The 20,810-nt window shown below is 41.6% G+C and overlaps 1 protein-coding gene across 1 annotated transcript in view; it reads left to right on the forward strand.

The window, feature by feature from the left end:
- GUCY1A2 (guanylate cyclase 1 soluble subunit alpha 2) overlaps positions 1 to 20,810 on the forward strand; it is a 264,111-nt gene that overhangs the window by 213,308 nt on the left and 29,993 nt on the right. Inside the window, exon 7 of the mRNA XM_059720935.1 lies at positions 17,496 to 17,650. Within this exon, the coding sequence (XP_059576918.1) occupies positions 17,496 to 17,650 (155 nt within the window). The remainder of the gene's footprint in view (positions 1 to 17,495; positions 17,651 to 20,810) is intronic.

The following is a 20,810-nucleotide window of genomic DNA, read 5'->3' on the forward strand; positions in this document are numbered from 1 at the left end:
AGCCGAACTTGCATGAGGGGTCAGATGAATGCTTTTCAAAATAAAGTGTCTTCTGAACTCCTGTCTGCACTGCCTCCAAGCCTATTACTGTTTTCAGAAAGGGAGGGGGGAAAGGGAGTGGAGAGAGCTCAGTTTGGAGGTTTTTCAGCCCCTGCTGGAGGGTGGGGTGGGTATATTGGAGCCCCCTTCCTCCCTGAGATAGGGGCCTCCTATAGACCCACCCCACCCTTCAGAGCCAGCTTGGGAACCCCTAGAATGAGCTCCCTCTGCTACCTTCCGCCCCTCCCATTCTGAAACAGGGGCAGGCTGGAAGAGAGGAGGGGCCATTTTTAAGGGAAACCAACCTCAGGTTGCAGCCGGCAGCTAGATACCTCTCCCCCCCAGAACAAACAGTGAACTTCTATTTGTTCTAGGGTATTGTTCGAACTCAGAACGCCTCCTGCAAAGTGTTCTCAATTGCAGCAGAGGGCTGCACTTCTGTCTGCTCCCAGAGAAGTGACGTTCTCTTCTCTTTGTTCATCTGCTTCTTAGAATTTTAAGGGTACAAGGCATTTCTGTAAAATTAGCCAAGTCAGGAAGCTGTGCATGCCTATTCATTTTGTATGATTGAGGTGCCACAGGTCATTTCATGGCTAAGGCAGGTTTGAGTTTTGCATGGATGTAAGCATAGGGCCTGATTCAAGGAATATTTCATTGACCTGACTCCAATGAACACCCTTGACAGTTGTGTCCATTGAATCCACTCAGGATTTGACTTAGTAACAAACATGTATTTCCTGGGTTCCAGAAGCACAGGAGAAAAACACATTTCTTTGCTCGATTGGGAGGCAGGGTGGGGAATGATGAATGTTGTACATTTTCTGAGTGATTGCACTTGGAGGAAAATGCAGAGAGAAACAGTTCTAAGATTTAAAATTGTTACTCCAAACTTTTTTTTACATAAAGCTTTTTTAAAATATTTTGAGCCTTTGTCATTTATCCCTGTTAAAATATCACCCAATCCATTCAATGCATTTCATGTGATTTCACTGTGAGACAAAGGTGTCCTCCTACACTAGAGATCACACGGGATTTACTGATTAATATTTCTTTTTTCAGTCTCAGTTGAGGCGAGGCTGAGAAAAAAATCTCTACTGCTATGTGGGCTTGCTTGAATGATTAGCTCTTTTTAAGTGCTTGAGTGCACAGATTCACATAGTAATTAAGTTCCCGCTGTGAAAATTACTATTAAAAGAAAACAATGAAAGAAATTGTTTTTGATTTAATGCAACGTCAGCAATCAAGTGTATCATTTTTATTGGTGAGAAGAGAAGCACCTTATGAAAAAAGCTCATTAACATCAAAGTCTCTTGCTTTGGAGACTCATGTTCATGGGAAGGGCTGCTGAATTGTTCTTCCTTCCAGGAGTTATCATTAATGGTTAATTTATATATATTTTCCCCTATGAATCAAGGCTAACATTATGTAAAGAATTTTCAGATCACATGTTTATATATAGATCCTGTCCTAATCTAGACCATGAACAACCCCCCTGAATTAAGGATGGAGTCAGGCCAGTATTTAGTCTAAACAAGTCAGCCCCAGTGTGACCTTCCCCTGTATGGCTGGACTAAGGATCATTTAGGTTAACAGAAATCTGTCTATTGTCTGCTGTGGACACATTGGAGAGAGTCCAGTGGAGGGCAACAAAAATGGTGAGGGGCCTGGGGCACATGATTTATGAGGTGAGGCTGAGGAAACCCTGCTCATTTATTCTGCAGAAGAGAAGACTGAGGAGGGATTTGATAGCAGCCTTCAACTACCTGAAGAGGATGGAGCTAGACTGTTCTCAGTGGTGGGAGATGACAGAACAAGGAGTAATGGTCTGAAGTTGCAGCAAGGGAAGTTTAGGTTAGATATTAGAAAGAATTTTCTTACTAGAAGGGTGGTAAAACACTGGACCAGGTTACTCAGAGAGGTTGTGGAATCTTCATCCTTGGAGGTTTTTAAGACTTGGCTAGACGAAGCCTTGGCTGGGATGATCTGTTGGGGATGATCGTGGTGATTCTATGATGACAATGATGATTCTATGGGGATGATCATGATTTAAGACTCTGTGATTGAGTCTCACCTGGAATGACCAGACCCGGTACTGACACTGAAGACTTACCTATGATAACAGGTGTCATTTTAGCTACATAGGAGGAAATATAAAAGGATAATTGATGTGTTAAAATCCTTTCTGGCCACTGAGGGGTTTTTTTGTTTGGCTGGTTTGTTTATTTATTTATTTATTGCTTCATAGGGGCTCCTTTCTGTAGGAATGCTTTTTAAATCCTCGTTCCCATTCCAATCAGGAGTGGATGATGAGAAACATTTACTGATCACAAGACTGCAGTCTGATGATATACAAATGCCATTTGCTTAGCTTGCATTATATAGATTATAAATAATTGCATATATTTTTGCAAAATCATATCACGGCCTTATACAATAACTTCCTAATTAAAATGGTTTAATTGATTATAGGCAATTTAATCATCGTCATTTTATTATTGTCATTTTGAGTGCTCTGTGTTGGCTTTCATGTGCCACTTTTCCTTGGAATAGGTTAAAAGAACCCTAATCCAAACAGAAGACGACCAAGCAGTTATTTTTTGAAACACTATTCAAAATACAGTGAAAATGTATCCTGCAGTTTGATTCCATAAAACACCTTGTGAAATTCAAAATGATTCAATTTTTTAGGTCGGTTCCCTGGCAACAATCCTATAGTGAGCTCTACCGTCATATGTTCTTTTCCAGAAAGGCACCGTGTTATTTATAAATCTATCTAAGAATGTAGATAACCCACACACTAAAAAATATGTCAGGGCACAACTGTTGGTCTCATCATTGTACGGTCTTGTGAAGGAAGAGAAGGATACATTTGACTCACCACTGTTGAGGCCTGGATTTCATAGTTCTGAGCCTTGTGGATGTAATCTTGTGGTGCTAATTTTTACATATGAGGTACTTCTTAAAGTAGACATTGTAGTATTACACTGAGATCTACTAAAAGCTGCTATAGACACATGAGAACATATTTTACATTGCTTGGCACCTTTTAGTGTAAGGTATTCCCACTGTGCCTCAAACTAATATGAAAAGTATCATATACAACACTCCCTTTCTCCTGTCTGAAACGCAACTGCTCCTGGAACAAAATGCAGCAGGTGTTTAATAGCACTGGGACCAATACTTATTTAGAGCAGAAAGTGAAGAATACTTCATTCACTGAAAGGGTAGAATACAATTATCCAGTTGAATGATACAAGAATTAATATCCTTCTTAGGAAAAGTTTCTACATGGTTAATGTTCAGGATCTGATTGGCCAACGGAGGAGGATGGGGGTGAGGGGGAAGCCACTAGTACAAAGGGGAGCTGCCAAGCTGGTGGCCACCCCCTCCTCCCTCCACTGCTGATTGGCTGAGAGGCCCTGCTCCTCACCACTGATTAGTAGACAGGACTGTCCTGCATGTGGCCCTGTCCCTCACTGCTGATTGGCAGAGAGGGGTGGAACCACACAAGTCAGCCCTCTTGGTCAACCAGCAGTGGAGGGAGGAGGGGGTGGCTACCATCTTAACTGCTCCCCTTCATGCTGGTGGCTTCCACCTTCTTCCCACCCCCAGCAGGCTGTGGCCAGGTCACTGTGGTTGTTGGCTCCCACTGGGAAGCCATCATTTTATTTTAGGGTTTTTTTGTGTGGCCATTCCACACAAAATCACAGGAAACACCAATTTTTGCAGTGATCTTGAAAATAACCTTTTTTTGCAGTTCCTATGAAAATTGCAAAATTATGAATTGAGTAGATCCCTATTCATGAATGACAGCTTTTGGCCTCTGAATCAGTACAGCTTGCTGAATCCCTGCACTGTTTTTTGCAACATATGGCCCAACAAAAAGCATCCATGTAAATGCTTTGCTGGATTTGGGGCTAAATATCTTTTGGAAATCTTCTGTCCAGGTATGGCCTCAGACCAATCTTAAATGTAATAGGAGCATAGCACAACATGGTTGTTTACAGGTATTCAAATATTTTGCAATGGCTTACTATTATAGCAGGTACACTTACATGTGTAATTAAAGCACATTATAGCAATAAACTCTGGTGCAGTTTGCACTGGTGTCAGCTGCTCCCAGGCATAGCATCCACATGTGCACCCAGGACTGCAGCACTTTGAGCCAGGGTGGAGCAGCCCCAGGGTAGTAGCAGGTCTTAGCGGGTCAGCCATGGGCTTCTGGTGGCAGTGTTGGGTGGTGGAGGGGCTGACTGGGACACACGAGTCCTAAAGTGTGAGACTGTGTGTCAGGCAGCCCTGCACTTAGCAGTCTCATGCCCCAGCCAGCCCTTGTCACCATCTACATGAGCATTTCAATGCACATAAGTACTCTGCCATAAGATAGTATTGAGGACAGTAAGATAGTAGTTGGGGACAGTACTATCTTACAGTGGAGTTAATTTACTGTGCCCTAATAGTGGCGCATGTGTAGGTGGTGATGCTTTACTGCAGACCTAATTTAATAGATTTCATAGACATTAGGGCTGGAAGGGACCTCACAAGATCATTGGGTCCAGCCCCCTTCCCAAGGGGCAGGAAGTCGTGTGGGGCCAGATGACTCCAGCAAGAAAACCATCCAAACGCAACTTGAACGCGTCCAGAGTAGGTGCTTGTACCACTTCTGGGGGGAGTCTATTCCAGACTTTGGAAACTCAGATGGTAAAGAAATTTTTCCTCATGCCCAGTCTAAAACGGTCTTTCAGCAGTTTGTGGCCATTGGGCCTTGTCTTCTTTTGGGGTGCCCTGGTGAACAAACGTTTTCCCAGATCCTGATGTACACCCCTGATATATTTATAGGCTACCACCAAGTCCCCTCTTAGCCTAAGCTTTTCCAAGATGAAGAGTCCCGTGCCTCTCAACCTCTCCTCATAAGGCCTGCTCTCTTGATTTCTGATCATGCATGTGGCTCTCCTTTGGACTCTCTTGAGTTTCTCCACATCCTTTTTAAAGCGTGGAGCCCAGAACTGGATGCAGTACTCCAGCAGTGGCCTCACCAAGGCTGAGTAAAGCAGGAGAATTACATCTTGGGTCTTGTTTGAGATGCATTGGGAGATGCAAGCCAGGGTTTAATTTGCTTTGCCAGCTGCGGCATCACTTTGGTGGCTCATATTCATCTTGTGGTCAATCATGACCCTGAAGTTTATTTCGGATGTAGTGCTAGTGAGTGAAGCACTGCCAAGCCTATAGGTATGATGCGGGTTCTTTCTCTTGAGGTGGAACACCTTGTATTTGTCTATATTGAAGGTCATCAGGTTTATGTCTCACCATCTTGTGAGCCTGTCCAAATTGTCCTAAATCCTAAGCCTATCCTCCAGTGTAATTGTGCTTCCCCACAGTTTGGTGTCATCCACAAACTTAGCCAGTCCACTTCTGATACCAGAATCCAGATTGTTAAAGGGTACTGGTCTGAGTACTGAACCCTGGGGGATGCCACTGGTCACAATGTGCCATGTTGACTTGGTTCCATTGACTGTCACTCTCTGGGTCCAAGCATGAAGCCAGTTCCCCAGCCATCAGAACGTGACATTGTCAAGGCTGCAGTTCCCCAATTATGCCATGCGGACATTGTAGTAGACCAAGTCAAACGCTTTTTTGAAATCCAAGTAAATTACATCAACCTCCCCCCACACCATGTCCAGGTGATGCATCACCTGGTCATAAAAGGAGATGAGGTTGGTCAGGCATGACCTACCTGTAATGAAGCTGTATTGGCTGTCTCTCAGAACGGTGCCTTCTGTCAACCTGTTATTGATGGATTCTTTGATAATTTTCTCCAGGATCTTCCCAGGGATTGAGGTCAAACTGATTGGCCTGTAGTTCCCTGGATCTTCCTTCCTCCCTTTCATGAAGATAGGCACTACATTGTCCCTCTTCCAGTCTTTGGGAACCTTTTCTGAGCACCGCAGATTCTCAAATATCTTCGCCAATGGCTTAGCTAAGATGTCAGCCAACTCTTTTAGTACTGTTGGGTGCATTTCATCAGGGCCCACTGAGTTATGGATGTCTAGCTTCTCAAGGTGTTCTGTCACAAGGTCTTCACCAAATGTAGGTATACAGTCACCCATACCCTTGTAATCCTGCGTCCTGTCTGGCAGGGTGATCCCCTTGGACTGGTGAAAAACTGATGCAAAGTAATGTGGTGTGCAGGTGGTGCTAAGGGCCCACCTTCAGGCTTGAATTTACACCCTTCTGGTTCTGTATGCAGCAGACAACCCCCTTGAGCCAGAGACCTAGGGCTGCTGCAAAAGCTTTCCACAGTAAGAAAGCCCACACACCCAACATGGGGCTCAAACCCACAACCATAAGATTAAGAATCTTATGCTCTAGTGACTGAGCTAGCTGGACACAGTACGTTTTCTTGCATGCTCCTGTCCAAAAGGCAAGGGGTGGGGGGGTCTGGGCATATATCTAGCCTTGAACTCACAACCCTCTGGCCCAGGCTTCAGCATGCAAACCCTGTGGAATAAGCTCCTTCTGGAGATGGTACAATTGTCTACCCTGGAAATCTTCAAGAGGAGACTAGACAGTCACCTTGCTGGGGTCACCTGACCCCCAGTTATCTTTCCTGCTTGGTGCAGGGGGCTGGATTCGATGAGCTGCCGAGGTCTCTTCTGGCCTTACAATTTATAATCATCAAGGAGATTAACTTTTTCCTGGGTTTTCATTGTCAGCTATCCCATTTGATTCAGCAAGGGTCTAATGTTGCCCTTATTTTTCTTTTGACTTTCTGTGTATCTGAAGAAGGCCTTTTTATTGTCCTTGATTGAGCTTGGTTTTTGGCCTTGGCTTTGAGCTTGGTTTTTGGTGATTGAGCCAGCTTGAGATTGGTTTTGGCCTTGGCTTTTCTGGTCTGCTCCATACAGTTGTGGGCCAGTGATACATAATCCTCCTTAGAGGTATTTCCCATCTTCCAACCCTTATAATCTTCTCTTTTAAGATTAAGGAGATCCATGAGTTTCTTATTGAGCCAAGGGGGTCTTCCAGCCCTTTTACTACCTTTCCTGTGGGTAGGAATGGACTTCCCTTGTGCTTTTAGGATTGCGTCCTTAAGGAGCAACCACTCATCTTGGACTCCCTTTTCTGTCAGATCATGATCTTTCAGGGCCTCCACAACCTTCTGAACTTGTGAAAGTCAACTTTCTTGAAATTGAGGATTTTTGCATTGCTGACTGATTTGCCAGCTTTGCAATGGATGAGGAAGGTGATCAACTTGTGATCACTGTTATCAAGCTTCCCTTCAATCCTCAGGTCACTCACTAGATCATCCCCTTTGGCCAGAACCAGATCTAGCAGCACCTCACCTCTTGCAGTCTGTGGACTTCTTGTCAGATAGAGCTCCTACCTCTGACAGGAGATGTTGGGGAGGTTGAAATCACCCATAACAACCATGCACTGAGAGCATGCAGCCTCTTTTAGTTTCCTAGAGAATTTGTGGTCAAGCTCTTCCTCCTGGTTAGGGGGTCTTTAATAGACTTCTATGGTTATATCCCCTTCACCACATTCTCCTCGTATTCTAACCCAGAAGGTTTCAAGTCGCTCTTCTTGGGTGCTGATGTTAGCTAGTAGGGAAGTGTACTGCTCCTTGACATAGAGAGCTACGCCTCTGCCCTTCCTCCCAGCATGACCCCTCTTGTACAAGGTATAGCCATCTTTATCTGTAGTCCAGTCATAAGTGGAGTCCCACCAGGTCTCCATTATCTCTATGAGATCATATTTGTTATTGCTTAGATGGAGGGCCAGTTTCTCCTGTTTGTTCTCCATGTTCCTAGCATTAGTGTACAGACAGCTAAGTCTGCCATTGGAAGTCCTTGGCTATTCTGTACACTTAGGAGTAACCTGTCCATGGGCTGGGGTAGAAGTAAGTTTGATTGTATTTCCTGACCTGCTGATTATTTGCTTATCTCTTCCTGGGCTTGTTCTGATGGTTGTTCACCTGTCCCCCCAGCAAGCTTAGTTTAAAGCTCTATCAAGAAGGTCAGCGAAACTGGTCAAAAAAAGCTTCTTTCCCATTGGGGTTAGGTGGAAGCCATCTCTTCCCAGCAGACTGCTGCCTCTCTCCCTGAGGTGCAGATTGTGATTGAAGAAGCTGAAGCTTTCAGGGTGGCAGCAGCACCTCAGCCTCCTGTTTATCTCTTCAATGCAGCTCTTCATTCTGTGCCTGTGACCCGTAACAGGGAGGATTGAAGAGAAAACCACTCTCTTATGGCAGTACATATTAGCAGTTTGTGCAAGTTGTCTCTTAAGTTCCTTTTCTTTCTGTGTAAAGGGAAGAAAGTGTATTAGGGCTGTGCAAAATTTTGCTGCCAGTTTTGTTTCAAGGCTGTTTCAACTCATTTCGAGGTCAAAACAGCAAAATTGAAATGAAACAGATATGGCTGAAACAGCCTTGAAACAAAACGAGGCAAGTCGAAATGTTTTGCCGTTTTGATGCTTTTTCAACGTTTCACTCATAGGCTGTAATGGGGAAGGTTGAAACAGCCTATAATTTTCTCATTTCTGGCCTGATTTGGATGAAAGTTGCAGGAGTGGTAGCCCCTTATAAGGGCATGAAGCCAACCAAGTTTCAAGGACATAGATACAGGGGGTTCAGGGAAACTGCACCCCAAATCTTGAAAGCAAAACTCCTGTCATGTGTATGTGTTAAGCCACAGTGGGGTCAAAACTGCAGGCATGCTAGCCCCTGCTGAGGCCTCAAAGCCTGTTGGCTGTCAAGGAGATAGGTGCAGGGGGGTTCTGGGGCCCTGCACCCCTAGCTGCTGACAGGCAAAACTCGTGAGGTGGGTGCTTGTGCAACTGGCTGTTTCTGTCTTGGGGTAGAGGGAGGTGAAAACTGCAGGCCTGCTAGGCCCTGCTGCGGCTATGAAGTTGGCTACAAAGGACCAACTCTCAGGATCATCATAAAATTCTAGTTTATTAGACAGATGCAAAAGTCAGATCAGAAACCTTGGAGCTGATCTCCTCAAACACATACACACTCACAGTACCTAGCTATGAATACTAAGCACCAGTGTCAAGATATACCTATCCCCAAGCGCTGAAGTCTGCCATCTATGGCCAGTTGAGGCTTCTTTCAGTGCAATGTTGTTTCAGAAAGGGGTCACAAGCAGGTCCTTCTGGCTGGACTGGCAGGGTGCTGGTGAGGTCAAAGAGGATGCCATTGGGGGGTCATTATTCACTGCCTTTTATCCCCCTCTGGCAGACTTTGGTGACTCCCCAGTTCTCGGGCTTACCCAATCCAGGGGTCATTGACTTTGTGGGACTTCCCCCTTGGTGGCTGCTGGATGGCAGTTGTCAGTCCCAGGGGTCATGTCCATGAGTATGTGCAGTCTTGGGAGTTTGTTGATGAATTTTGATTAATTCATTGCTGTGATGAATAGGGCTCTGGGAGCAGTTGATCGGGGGGGGAGTATTGAGTCCCAAGAGTTGGTTTCCAGCATTTATTAGTTCAAACCAGGGCTTCTGTGCCTTTAACAGTGCATTTTCAAGGGGTTCCCAGCCCTGTACTGATTCTTTCCTCTCTTTAGTCTGTGGTTGTAGGTGTTTATTAACTCGTTATCATAGCTAGCTACTGTGTTATGGAATCAATCATGAATCACTCAGGGATGACTGTAACACAGTAGCTATAATGAGTTAATGAGCAAGGATTAACACCTATGAAACCACAGACTAATGAGAGGAAAGAATCAATACAGAGCCTTGAAAATTCACTGTTAAAGTTACAGACGCCCCAGTTTGAACTAAAAAATGCTGGAGACTGACTCTTGGGACTGAATACCCCTCAGTCAACCACTCCCAGAGCCCTATTCATCACGGCTGTGAATTAATCAAAATTTATCAACGGACTCCCAGGACTGCACGTACTTGTTGACATGACCCCTGGTGCTGACAGCTGCCATCCAGCAGCCACCAAGGGGGGGCGTCTCACGAGATCAACGACCCCTGGATTGGGTAAGCCCGAGAATTGGGGAGTCACCGAAGTCTGCCAGAGAGGGACAAAAGGCAGCGAAGAATGACCCCAGTGGTGCCCTCTTTGACCTGACCAGCACCCTGTCAGACCAGCCAGAAGGACCAGCCAGTGACCCACTTCTGAAGCAACATTGCAATGAAAGAAGCCTTGACTGGCCATCGATGACGGACTCCAGTGCTTGGGGATAGGTATATCTTGACACCGGTGCTTAGTATACACACAAAGACCTCTATTTTTATCTTTACAACATACAAAACAAAAGCAGATAGTTATAGTTACATCTTGGGAGGTTAAATTTATTCAGCACAATCTGAGAAGGTCCAAAACATAAAATAATATCCAGGTAGTAAATTACCACTGGTAAAACAGCTATCACCTGAACTCAAATTAGTGACCATGCAGTAAAATCCCACGATTCATTCAGTTCGCAGTTATTATCCTCTCAGTCTTCCCACCACTGCTTCTATCACTAATTTGTCATGCCAGAGAAAAATTCTACCTGAGAATAAATAGAAACTGAAATAGCTACTTCACAAACGTATACACAATATACTGCTAACAAGTGACTGTTGACATTTCTTGGTGTTACAACAAATCCTGACTTTGTATTAACCTGGTATCTGGCATCTTTAGGTTGAGAATATTCTATGCTGTTTCACAGACTGCATTTCTTCCCCATGTGTCCCCATTTTTTATATACATATATTCACACATACCCTTCTTTTTTTTCTCTGTTACAAATCACAGACAATGGCTTCCTGAATGGGTATAGCATTTTACCCAATTTATACTGAGCCCATGCTTAACTTAAATACTAATGGTTCTGTGTTCACTGAACAAAGAGATATTGCTAACATCATCCCCACGAACACTACAAATCTTGCAATGCTCACAATAGTGCTGTTAATTACAGGCTAGGGTACAAACATTCTGTGAGTAAATAGCACTTTCATTTAATTAGGCTTTCAAACCCTTCAATATTATTTTGAAGGCAATGGGAATGAATTCACTCAAGCAAATCCAAGCTATTGAGCTGGAATGTGCCCACAAAACTTGCCTTGGCTGCAAACACTATGTGTGATTTCTCATCTCAGAAGTCTGATTTCATTATATTATTGGGTTTATCACTTTACCATTTTTGTTACAAAATAGATTTGAACTGTGCACAACTATTTTTGATCAAGAGAAAGCACCTGCAGTTAATACATAGACAAAGCATCCTTACACAGAAAACAAAAACACGTATGAGTAAAAGCCCCCAGGCCTGCCCTTAGTAAGTCCATTAGCACGCAGACTGTCTGCTTTTGTATATACAGCAGCAAGTAGGCTGTCAGCTCTCAAAAAAAAAAAAGAATACTTCCATAACATCTTGTTTCTGAGGGATGGAGAAGAGGATTAGGTACTTCGTGTATAGTTCTCAGAATACAGCTAGTGCTACTATTTACTTTGCTACTGTTTTGTGCATTTATTCAAAGATTATAAACAAAACTACTATTCTGGCTTAATCCTAGGAACATTCAATTATGTATTAAAGCTAGGTTGGAACTAATAGAACAACTCTAGTTTTGTTTTATAAGTTGGGATCAGAACCTCCTTTGGAATACAAGGTAAACCTAAAGGAGGAAAACACATTCAACTGGAATACATCTTGGGAAAGATTTTTCCACCCCCCTATTTCACTCTGAAATTTTCCATCTTATCATGTCTCTGGGTACTTCAGTCCTGGCAGATGCTTTAGTGATCAAAGACTTTAATCAATATTCTCATACTCTGCCTGCAACAGTTTGAGGCTTTCAGGAAAAGCCAAAACCTCCCACACAAAGGGCACATCTATACGTTACCCTACAGTGATGTAGCACCATGCTGCGTCACCATACAGTTTGCTATGGTGACATAATGTTCATGTGGGTCTACAAATGATTGGCAGCTACATTGCCCCATTGTAGTGTGCCGCTATAGCGACGTAGCACCAAAATCTAACTGTGTGTTGCACGCATGGCACAGTATGGGCGGTTAATGCGCCATGCTTTAGTACTTCCAAAAGGAAGTACTAAAGCATGGTGCTATAACAATGTCACCGTACAGAGACATGTAGATGTCCTCAGAGTGGTTTACCAGACCTCTTTTTATTATTTCTGACTGTCAGGGAATGAGACCTGGGGAAATGGCCTTTGTGGTGAGGTGATTTTTCTCTGTGTACCAAGGGAGTCACTAGTAAGTCCTGAGGTGTCAAAATGTCAAACTTGCTTAGAATAACATCAGCAGACATATAATGCCTTAAATGGGGTATTTGTTGGGTTGCTTTGAAGATTACTACCAATGCTAGAATTAAATTTATAAACAAGTTTTGGTAAAAAAAATAAGGATTCGATTATCTTATATTGTCAATTTTGTTCCCTCCCCTCCTCCCCCCCCAGACATTCTGTTGAAGAGACAAATCTTGGCCATAAATAAAAAAAAAGACTAGGTGTCTAAAAGTTTTTCTCTTATTTGTATACTTAGGCTCTTGAGCAACCTGACTTTCAAAAGTGCCAAATAGCCAGCAGCCCCCATTGGCTACGCTTTGAATCCATATTAAAGAAAAATAATAAAGTTTGCTATTTCTTGTTCTAATCTGACTTTAAACTAATAAAGAAAATCCATTAAGAAGCCTAGGTGGCAGAAATTGTATGGTCCATGCTATTTTATGGATATCTGCATATGGAATTATGTGGCAAACTTTAAGTATCCATTTAAATTGAAAGGGTCTTAAAATAAAGACCTGTTTAAAATAAAAGGGTCTTAATGAGTTAGGTGTTTTAGATCTATAAGAAATACTGAAAATGCAGTACAGGCAATCTGGCACAATTAGCTTTAAGAAAGATAACTTAAAAAATATAATAAAATTCCCAAACTGAATATGTTTGGTTTTGCCAGCAAAACTACTGAAAAGTTAGGGGAGAAAAGATATTTTGACAAGCTCCAGTTACACTATGAGGAGTTAATAATGAGAGTTACAAAAACTGGAATTATCATCAGATGCTGATTTACATATAGCAGCAAAAATCATTAGTTGAAAGTTGTTTTCTCATTGGAGCATACAGAAGTTTTCTAAGGTGTGTGTGTGTAGGAACTATTTCTAAAATAGGTGACGGTTTCAGAATGAACTTCCCCTTTTAGTGAGCTCTTGAGTTCAGTTCCACTGCTGACAGCACAACTGATGTTATTTTCAAAGACCGTTCTTCCATGGACCAGTTTATGATGGTTACTTCTTGGTTTTAATAAAAGTATGCTTTAATATCAACATCTTTTCAAGCTCTCACTAGGAGGGAAGAAATCTTATACAACAGTGCAAAGTTCTGGGTTTTTCCCTCTATGAAGTGAGAAGGCTTTGTAACACTTAAACAATAGTTTTCTTTCTGATCAATGGAAGAAAATACATGATCGGGTTAGAAAGCAGGGTTGCCAACTGTCTGTAAATTTATTGACACTCCATTAAAAAACACCCTAAAACACTCATTCCTGTCTGTAAAAATCCATAAACGTTTTCCATTCCATAAAAACATGGATCCACTGCAGATTTAAGTTGCAGGAAAAATGATGTAGCAATTCAGAAAACACAGCAGCACGAACTACCGTCTGAACAGCAGCACAGCACCCTCTGCGGACCTCACCAGCGCCTGCTAGACTCTTCCTCCCCCGTCCCTCCCTTTCAACCCCCAGGCAACCTGCTACTACTAAGTCCCTATGCCCATCTTCTGCCTGTAGTAGCTGCTTACATAGAAGGTACAAGGAGGGGTGCAGTGCAGGCAGGATGGGCATATGGGCCAGGATGGGGAGAAGCTGTGGGTAAGGGTTAGTATAGGGACAGGAGAGCAGACTGGCAGGGGTCAGACTGCAGGGTAGGTTGGGGTGGGCAATAGGGTGCAGTCTGGACTGTCAGAGGTGAGAAGGGGACCCTTGAGGTAGAGGCAGCAAGGTGTAAAACCACTACAGAAGTCACATAGGCTGCCAACCCAAGAATGTATTTTTTTAATGAAAGTAAAATACATGTCAGTACAAAAAAAAACTTCCTGTGTCAGTAAGAAAAGTACAGGTTGTCAGTGAAAAGAAAAATTCTTGGTTTGACAACCACGTTGGAAAGACATCTATGTTTTAATACCCTTCAGTATTTCTCCCCTCTAATAAAGCAGATATACCTTGTTTATTTCAGAAGCAGCAGCTGCATAAAGCGACAGAGGTAGGAAATGTTCAAAAGATGGACAGAAAATACAGTCCTGAGATTAACTCATAGATTAAATCCTTCACATAAAAAAGTTTTCACAATTTGAAGGAATGAATCATCATAAAACATTCTGCTCAATTTATATACTCATACTTGAATATGCAAATGGCATGCATTAATCACATGTAAATAAAAGTACACCTTCGTCATTTGAAATGGGCTCTGATTGTGTGAGGAAGTGTTTGTGAGACTAGCATTAATACCTACTAAAAAATCAATAACCATGTTCAATTTAAGATGCATTAGTAAATTATCAAAAGGTTTATCTTATTGTTTGTGTTGTGGTAACACCAAGAGATCCTAATCTGAATTCTTTCAGGTGATATTTAAACATGTTGGAAGACAGTCTTCACAGGGCCTGCCCTGAAGAGTTTGTAATCTAAGATGACAAGCAGTGTATAAAAATCAGATGAACAGATACAACAAAATCATGGATTATTAGTTATACAATAACCAGATGTATATATAAAGAAACTTTTTAAACAGAATGTGTGCACTTCTTTTATGCTGATCTTTCCTTAATTTTCCCATAAGCAACTTGCTAAAAGAAATTCACTGGCAGAATCAGTCTGAAACAAGGATTGGAAAGATTAGAGGCTTTAGAGATTTAGAGGTCGTAGCTGTTCCATGTAGGAGGTACATCATCGAAGAGGATAAGAAGGTAATAAAGTGCAAGATTCCACAGGTGCGGGAAGCATGCAGAGAAAACAAAGATAGCAGCAGCTACCGGCAAAGTGAAAGATGTGAGAGACAAGAGACCAGGTGTAAGGAAGGGACACTTCTGTAATGGACCTGGAAGGGGATAACAAGAAACTTGAACATGACATGATGAGACACAGGAAAGGATGCAGCGGAGAGTCAAGGAGGGGAGTGGTGTGAGGCAACAAATGTTAAGGTCGTAGCAGTGGTTTGGATGAAGTGTGGAGAGGGTGACTAGTCAAAACTGGTGATGAAGAGGGCCTGAACAAAACTGTGGCTATGTGAATAGAAAGAAAAAAAAGTGATTACTAAAATCTGAGAGAAAAAACCCTGTTGCATTTAGATGCAGCCTAGGTATTCAGAACAAGGCTAAGGGAGCAATGAAGGATAGGACCTCTGCTACTGTAAGGAAGAATGCAGCAGATAAGGAGGGCTTAGGAGGAAAGATGAGGAACACAGCTTTGGTCACATAAAAATGTAATTAGATGGTGAACCATAAAAAAGTGACATCAAAGAGTGGTTGAGAGATGGGGCAGGACAGAGGGAGGCAAGTGAGGAATGGACAGGCTGACCATGTGAGCATTAAAATAATATTAACTTTAACTTAGCAGTTGCAAACTACTACTGGCTTTGTTCTCCCAAGTGGGAAGATTCATAGTTTCATAGTTTCTAGGGTTGGACGGGACCTGAACAGATCATCATGTCCAACCCTCTGCTCTGGGCAGGAGTGCGTGCTGGGATCATAATATCCCAGCCAGATATCTATCCAGCCTCCTCTTGAAGACCCCCAAGGTAGGGGAGAGCACCACCGCCCTTGGGAGTCTATTCCAGAGCCTGGCAGCCTTAACTGTAAAGATTAAAATAGTACACTGACTTTGAAGCACACTACTAACAGTGTTCACAGCTATATTTACCCTTTTTATTTGAAAATGCTGAATAATTTTCAACACCTTACAAAGCCTCAGTTCCTTGTTATGCACAATCATGAACACAACACCTCTGCTTCAAGTAATGCCTGTTACATCAGACTTGAAAGTAGATTATCCACTGAAAATTCACAACCAAACCCCTACTTGCATCATTTTAGAGATGCAAAAATATTTCATAAAATATATTTGCATACTAAATGATGCAGCCATAGGCAAGCATGAAGTAAATTCCACCATTACTAACTGATTTCTTAATAGCTTTCTTTTCTAATCATACTACTTTCACACCAGGCATGATCCAGTTAATTGCTTAAAATTCAAAGCTTGTGAGGTTTCTGTCTTTTGAATCCCTGCTGAAAAAAAATATTTTTGCTCTCATCTTTCTGGATAAAGATTGAGGAAAAACCTCTAATAAAAAAATGCAAATGGAAAGCTTCTATAAAATTGAATGCTATATAATCACAAAGCAGTATTTGTTTTTTCAAATATATTTTAAAGGGTCTCTAAAAATCTCGTTTTTTAATCTACAGCATTTTATTGTTTAAATGGTGGTGGATTTCTCCTTATAATATCTGCATGCAATCTATTTTCTAGCTGGAATCTAACCATTGCATTAAATGTGCTTTCCTCATTTTTTCAGAGTACATAATCAAGGCTTGAATTGTAAATATTTCTCAACAGGAAATTAATTTGCTATTAATTACTGTAAAAAACATGTGTATAGTTCCCTTAAAAATACACAGTGCTTTGCATAGATCATGCAGAGTTCTGCCCCAAAGAATTTACAAATACACCATACAGAAGACAGCACATGCAAGAAACGCAAGGCAAGAGGGAGAAGAAAATATTCAAAATAAATCTGTCTGTATGATTTATAATTTTGGAATAGGGTTGGATAATGTCACCACTCAGTTCCAGCCTAATTAAATCTCTATGTCCCAGAGTTGCAAGGGTATGGCTGATAAAACAGATACCTTTGGTTTGCTGCGGACCTGTGCCTCTTGAATAGCTTGGTGGCAAACTAGTTTTAAAAGCGCTACTAATAATATCTTTGGCATCTTTACCTTTACATCTCTCCACTTCAGAAAATGATGAAGGCAGCATTGAGTCTATAGAGGAAAAGTAAAATGAAGAAAATAAAATATTTACTTACTACACTTTATTCTTTCAAACAATTTGGAAACATATGTATCTTATTTTATGATATGGGCTAATTGTAGGACTTAAGATCTATCTGTGTACTTGGATAACTAACATTACTTTAGTACTTTAGTACCTTGTGACCTCATCCTGTCCTGTGAAAATAACTATATTTTTTCATGTCAGTAACTTCCTACATGTATATGTAAAAAGAACAGACACGCTCATCCTCCTTCCTTTTTAAATGTGGTCTATTTTGAAGCTGAGAGATATAGAGAGACTGTCCCCCCATTTTATTATCTTTTTAAATGGACTGTTGGGACTGGTCTGGGCAAATACTGTAAGTGGACTCTGCCATTGCTAGCAGTGAACAGAGGTAGAGAGATTGACTAACAGAGCTCTCATTTTTTTCCAGATGAGAATAGGCATTCACTCAGGATCAGTTCTGGCTGGAGTTGTTGGGGTTAGAATGCCACGTTATTGTCTCTTTGGAAACAACGTCACGCTTGCGAGCAAGTTTGAGTCAGGAAGTCATCCACGACGCATCAATGTCAGTCCAACCACATACCAGTAAGTGCTGCCTGTGTTTTCATAATGCTTGTATATGAGCCCCAGTGTTACTTTGAGTGTGACTGTACAACTTCCAACCCCTAGCCCCATGTGCAGAATGGGAGCCCGAGAAGGGGCACAGTCAGGGTCTCAGTTCTGCAGCAAAGGATGCAAAGAGAAGATTGCTGTCAGGCAAAGGGAATGCTAAGGACATGGACAGTAGATTTATCTTCCCTACCCTTATTAACTGTGCATTATTACAGCTTCAACCTGAGCGATGTGTTCCTTGCCTTAGACTTGTGTCAGTAGGCACAGCTCCATTGTCTCAGGACCAAATCTTCACTTTTACTGGTGAGGTTAGGATTTCAGAGAGTTGTATGCATAGTTGGAGGCAAAAGTTCTTACTGAGCACTGTCAAGAGGCATTTGATGAAAGTATTTCCTTAAGTTAAGAAAAAAGATTGAAAAAAGCAAAGCATCATCATCAATGCTGTGGAGAAATTATGCAAATGCAGGGTTGGCTTGATTAAATCAGGTTATGAGGAACAGCTGGCTTCAAAAAAAGAGTTCCTCTAATTGTTCTAGTTTGACAGATTGCCTATAAGAATTTCTGCTACTTGCATTAGCTCTGATGTGCTTCTTTCTTTGTCAGGAGATCTAAATCTCACTCTCTTACGTAATGCATCTGCAGTAATTTCTGCACATCTTTGCATGGTCTTCAGCATTGTTCCTCTGCAGCAATTCTGGGAACCTTTGCTGTTTTTCTTTTCTTTTCTTTCTTTTTTTTAAACAGAACCATGCATCTCAATATTTATTTTTCCTTTACTTATCTAGGTAAATTAAAGTTTTAAATGGAATTTCTTCATCCAGTCTTCTGATGTGCTAAACTATAAAGCAGAAGGAGACTAAAGTTGAAAAGTAATTAAAACTAGTGAATGAAATGACATTCATCTGGAGAGCCCATTCACTTCTGATAAAACTTACACAGCAGAGGAAGGACAATTACTTGAGCAAGAGGCAGGCATACTGAACAGACTTTTGATCATGAAGTACCCAGAAGAGGATTTAGGCACTTGCATACTGATATAGAAAAGAAATAAGGACTCAAATGAGTCTCGAGTATAACACATCTCTGCCAATCAAAACTAGAAAAATCTTTTTTCCTAAACATAGAAACTGAATGCCTTGCCCTTGGTGTAATCACAACAGTAAAAAAATCTTTTCTACAGGGTTTCCTGATGTGATGGCCTATTGATTTCTGGATGTGTCCTTCTATGGCAGGATAATAGCCTTATTTTGAAGATTTAGGTGTTAGCAATGACTTTGGAATGAATTTCATTCAAAGGGTATTAGTTTTTTGAATCCTTAATAGGCCCTGGACTAGAAAAGGTAGGCACCTGAACTCTTTTGCCATCTTTTGTTTAAGTGTATCTTCACCTCTGTACTGTCTTAGAACTGATTCCAAAAGTCCCATCCATGTTTCTGTGACAGTTGAAGGAGAGGCTTTGATATAAAATATGTATGGAGTCCTGTGATTGTACTGAAGTTTGGTGTGTTGCTCTAGTTGACATTGGTGTTACTGAGAGTGGAATTTGTTCTATCATGAATTATCTTGAGGTAAGATCAACAGGGAAAGCCACATGTACTCATGGTTCTGAGGAAAGCTCACTTTTGGAGTAATCCAGCTATTTAGACCATTCATGTCCAGTGTTGCTCCTTATGGTTTCAGTGCTAGTTCTGTTATTTTTTTTGGTTGTGAGAATAAAATATGAACCTTTCTGTGTGAGAAATTCTGAGATATGATCTATCTACTTTGCACTACATTGGTAAGTCTCGTTTATAAGCCAGTAATTGAGTCTGTATGGGTACGTCTACACATGGAATTAATGCATCTGAATTAACTCCAGCACAGTTTGCACTGAAGTTAGTTTCTCCTAGGAGCAGCATCTTCACGTGTGCCTGGGACTGCAGCAGTTAGAGTCAGGGCAGAGCAGCCCTGGGTTGGCTGCAGGCTTGGGGGTTCAGCCACAGGTGCCAGCATTGGGCAGTAGAGAGACTGGTTGGTCTACAGGGGTGCTGAAGTGCAGGACTGGGCAGCAGGCAGCCCCTGCACTTTTGCCCCTTTGTGCCCCAGCCAGACCTGGTCATGGTCTACATCATTTCTCTGCCATAAGATAGTACCGTCCCCAACAGTACTGTTTTATGGTGGCGTTAATTAATCTACTGCGCTCTAATACCAGTACTTGTGTAGACAGTGACACTTTACTGCAGAGATAATTGGTCTACTCTGCAGTAAAGCACATGTGTAGATGCATCCTATATGGTACTTTTTCATAATTTAAACAAGAGTAGAAGCTCTTCCACCATCCTCTACTCTACCGCAGGCATAGAGGTATGGCCAGAGCAAAATGGGACAGCCAGATTTTCTTTATATCCTGCCAGTTCCTGGCTGCTATTCAGCCCTTGAGCTAATCAGTATCGATCATATCACAGAGTGTCTTTCAGGTCTGCTCTAATTTATGTTTGGAGAGTATCCTTAGAAAGAGCCAATCTACAACTAACGGAGCACAAAAGTGAACATGACTCCACCTGTCTGCAATTTGAGTTGTTTAAACAACAGATTGGGCACAGGGGTCTAGAACTTCTTTCCATTCCAGAAAGTCCTGTAAAATACAAATTTGTATCCAAACTCATTTATTCAATGTGGTCCTCACTTAAGATAAGTGGAAAGAAGTGGGATTGGGTCAATGTGGTAATTTCCTTTGCTCTGAGTCCAACAAAATAAAATCAAATTAAACAATCCTAACAAGCCAAATATAACCATGTGTTTGCACAGTATTGCAAGAAGGGAATGAAGAGCTGCCATAATATTTGAGACTGAATTTAAAATGATTGAAATTACTATCCTAAACTAACAAATATTTGGTTTGAGGCTGCCTTTGTAACCAACCCATTATAGAGAAACAAACAAACAAACAAACAAACAAAAAGAATGTGGTACAAACAGTTACCTTTCTAAAACCCGTGCCACTCATCTGTAAAAACTATAATTGCTTCTATTAGGTATAATTTCTGCAGTTTTTGAAAATGCATGAATAATAATGATTTTGTTGAATAGAACTAATGATTTTTCCTTACAACCACCACCATAATTCAAAAACACAGGAAGATCTACTAATTGC

This window comes from Alligator mississippiensis, chromosome 1 (assembly GCF_030867095.1).
Source record: "Alligator mississippiensis isolate rAllMis1 chromosome 1, rAllMis1, whole genome shotgun sequence".
NCBI classification, from domain to species: domain Eukaryota; kingdom Metazoa; phylum Chordata; order Crocodylia; family Alligatoridae; genus Alligator; species Alligator mississippiensis.